This window comes from Quercus lobata, chromosome 6 (genome assembly GCF_001633185.2).
Source record: "Quercus lobata isolate SW786 chromosome 6, ValleyOak3.0 Primary Assembly, whole genome shotgun sequence".
NCBI lineage: Eukaryota > Viridiplantae > Streptophyta > Magnoliopsida > Fagales > Fagaceae > Quercus > Quercus lobata.
In genome coordinates this window covers 17,638,330-17,642,064 of record NC_044909.1, presented here as the reverse complement: position 1 = coordinate 17,642,064, position 3,735 = coordinate 17,638,330, and the positions used below count along the sequence as shown (strand labels likewise).

The 3,735-nt window shown below is 42.7% G+C and overlaps 1 protein-coding gene across 1 annotated transcript; it reads left to right on the top strand.

The window, feature by feature from the left end:
* The first annotated feature begins 929 nt into the window (after window positions 1-929).
* On the top strand, window positions 930-1,652 carry LOC115949925. The gene has a single exon (XM_031067186.1). It carries the CDS (start codon window positions 930-932, stop codon window positions 1,650-1,652), a length of 723 nt encoding a protein of 240 aa, XP_030923046.1.
* The last annotated feature ends 2,083 nt before the right edge of the window (window positions 1,653-3,735 follow it).

Genomic DNA, 3,735 nt, shown 5'->3' with positions numbered 1-3,735 from the left:
GTTGCTTTAATCTCCTTATTACTTTGTGCCACGAAATACAGACCCTCATTAGGAAGTTTTGGTGGGGGCGAAGGGTAGATAGAAGGAAGATACATTGGGTTAAATGGGAGGATTTGTGCCTACATAAAGATCAAGGGGGAGTAGGGTTTAAAGATTTGACAATGTTCAACGAGGTGATGCTTGCTAAGCTAGCTTGGCGTCTTCTCCATGATGATAAATCCTTATTTTACTGAGTCTTTAAGGCTAGGTTCTTTCCTAGAAGTTCAATTCTAGAAGCTAAGGACTCCCACTCCACTTCTTATGCTTGGAAAAGTATACTAAAAGGAAGGGAAGTAATTCAAAAAGGGGCTCTATAGAGAGTGGGAGACGGGAAGAAGATAAGGATATGGGGGGACCGCTGGGTGCCATCAAAATCTTCAGCCAAGATAACAACACTGGTTCTGTATGGACAGAAGACTTCGAATGTGGAGGTGCTAATAAATCTGGTATCTATAAGATGGAGGACCGAAATTATTGACCATGTATTTAATGAGCAAGAAGCTGAGGCCATTAAAAATATTCCCCTAAGCTCCACAAACCAAATGGATGTGCTGGTTTGGCCTTTTACACCCTTCGGCAACTACTCAGTAAAGTCGGGTTACTGGTTTTTATTTGAGAATTCTGCACAACCCCAAAGAGCAGATCAAGACTCAGGTTTTCGGAAGAAAATATGGAGTTTGGAGGTACCTAGCAAGATCAAAAACTTTGTGTGGAGAGCTAGTAGAGAAGCATTGCCGGTGAAAGTGAATTTATGTCGTAGATAGATCACCCTTGAGGGCCAGTGCGAAACATGCAAAACAGGGGAGGAAGATTGCTCACATGCTATTTTCTTTTGTTCTGATGTGCAAGTAATGTGGAATGCGGATCCCCAATGACGTTGGCTTTCGGAGATGACAGGAAGATGCATAAAGGATATCTTCAAACGAGCCCTTGAGGAGGAGATGGATGTGGCGTTGTTGGCTTTTACAAGTTGGGCAGTGTGGAATAGACGAAACCAGGTTCGACTCAAGGAAACGACGTGTCCTCTTGAACAAATACATGCCTTGTCCAAAGACAGGAAGAACGAGTTTCAACTCCTTCATCAAACGGTTGGAACGCCTCAGCATAGGAATCATGTCAGATGGAAGCCACCAGACCAAGGCCTTTACAAAGTTAACTATGATGGAGCCATTTTTGCCCAGCAAGCAAGAGCTGGTATTGGTGTCGTAATCAGGAATGAAGATGGCGCTGTAATGGCATCGATGGCACAACAACTGCCACTCCTAACAACAGTGGCCCAGGTCGAAGCATTAGCCGCGAGAAGAGCCATGGAATTTGCATTGGATCTTGGCATTACTAGAGTGATTATGGAACGAGACTCAGAAGTGATTTGCAAGGAACTTAAAGACCCAAACCCGTCTCTAGCTTTGCACGGGCATATTCTTCAGGACATTAAGTTTTTGTCAAGTACTTTTCAATTTATTGGTTCTTCTCATGCACGTTGTCAAGGGAATAATGTAGCACATGCATTTGCAAGAAGGGCTGTTAGGGAAGCTAATTTAACTGTCTGGATGAAAGATGTACCACCAGACATTCACCACATTGTTCAGGCTGATTTAGCCAATTTTGATTAATATTATAGTTAACTTCATTCTCAAAAAAACAAAAAAACAAAAAAAAAAAGCTCCCTCCCCAACGTCACTAATGTTAGGCCATTAATTTGCCTTACTCTAGAAGCTTTGGCTCTTCAATTCCCATTTCGCATTACGGCACGAGTCTCACCGAAGCCAATTCTCCAAATTCATCAACGACAAAGTTCTCCTCCTTAATTGGTCTTCAACTGTGGCGAAAGTGACGACCCATGCTTAGGGATGGCAATTTTTGCCCGATCCGCGGGTACCCGGCCCGGTCCGACCCTAATGGGCCGGATTTTACCCGGTCCGATTAGGAATAGGGTCGGGTATGGGTTTTCCAAAAAAAATCCGAAACGGGTCCGGGTCGGGTCCGGGTTTTATTTAAAAAATCCGAGACCCGGCCCGAAACCCGACCCGTGTAAAAACCCGGCACCTGAAATTACAAAACTACCCCCTCTATATATATATACCTTACTCTAACCCTAATTTTCTTCACTCTTTCACTCTTCAGCAGCCTCCCTACTCAGTATGACAGTCCCTCTCTCTCATTTCAGGCTTTAGCTCCGACACTCCATCACCCTCACTCCCACACCTCAGTCCGACCCTCCCTCACGCTGCCGTCCCTCAGTCCGACCCTCACAACCCTCACTCCCACACTTCGTCCCTCAGCGCCTCTGGTACCCTCCGTCCGTCAGTCCCTCAGTCCGACCCTCACAAGCCTCCGGCTCCGGCTACCCTCCCTCTACTCCTGGTTACGGCAGCCGTTCATGTCTCTGGTACCGTCAGCGTCTCTGGAACGTCGTCGCCTGCTTCAAGATCGCCGATCACGACGGGAGTGATCTTGGACTTTCGGTTTCATCACCTACTCCAACCGCAATCACTGAGGATCTTGGACTTTCGGTTTCAGAGGTGTGAATGTGCAGGCTTAATGTAGGCAAAAATTAAGATTTGCAAAATTTGAAGCATGACTTTAAGCATATTTAAATGGTCAAATATGTAGTTTGTGTTGTAGTTTGTCTTCTCTTTAATTTTTTTTATTTTTTTTCCTGATTTTAAAACATTTCTGAGTTTTCTGTTTTGTAATTACCAATGTGGAAAGTGTACAATTGAAATTAATGGAATGATTGATTGCGGACATTTTGTCTACTGGATAGAATTTGAAGTTTTTTTTTTTTTTTTGAGAGGTAGAATTTGAAGTTATCTTTGTGTTTTCGGTGCCACTGTCTCCTGGGCTCAAATTTTTTTTTTTTGGATTGGGCCCAAAAATGCAGGCTTGATGTAGGCAATCTTAAATTTGGGCTTTTTTTTTATTGGGCCACGAATTGGGCCCAATCCCTAAACGGAGCCCGCGGGGCCCGTGGAGCCCGGCTGGGGCGGGTCCGGGCCCCGGGAAAAAAACCCGGTATCCTAAACGGACCGGGTCCGGGTTACGGGTCTCGCCCCGCGGGTCGGGCCCGGGTATAGAAAAACCCGGCCCAAACCCGACCCGTTGCCATTCCTACCCATGCTTTCGCCTCTGTCTGTAGTATACTGTACCAGAAGGCCTTACAAAGCAGGGTAACGATGATGAGTTATTGAATAAAACCAAGTCTTTGATACACACTTCAATCTAGTATGAGAGGATTTTTTCAATGAGTACTAGACACAGATTTTCAAATCCAATCTATGTGTCCAACTTTTGTTTCTTCTTTTCATGATAACTTGACTCCATTGTCATCAAACATTCAAAACGTAGTTGTGTTTTGGCTATCATGCTCATCACTTCCTTCAAGTACAAAATTCTTCATCTTTTTCATTTCTATTTTAATTTAATTTAATTTCTATTTTTTATCTTATGGTATGATTTTTTTTCCCCCTCTAATGTATTAAAGCAATTAACAAATCATTATGGTTAGTAATCCAATTTGGTTGAATTCAAATTTTTATTATTTAATGGTTGCTTATACTTAATTTGTTATAATTAATTTGTATTCATATTATGTTTTGCTTATATAATTAAATCTATTTTTTATGAATGCTTTGGACTTATAGTTGTTAAAACAAAAATAAACAAACAAAAAAGAGAGAAGAAACTTGGGGAGCA

What these genes read in the sequence shown, in the direction of transcription:
- LOC115949925 (XM_031067186.1), top strand. Translation starts at nt 930, where the DNA reads ATGACAGGAAGATGCATAAAGGATATCTTCAAACGAGCCCTTGAGGAG.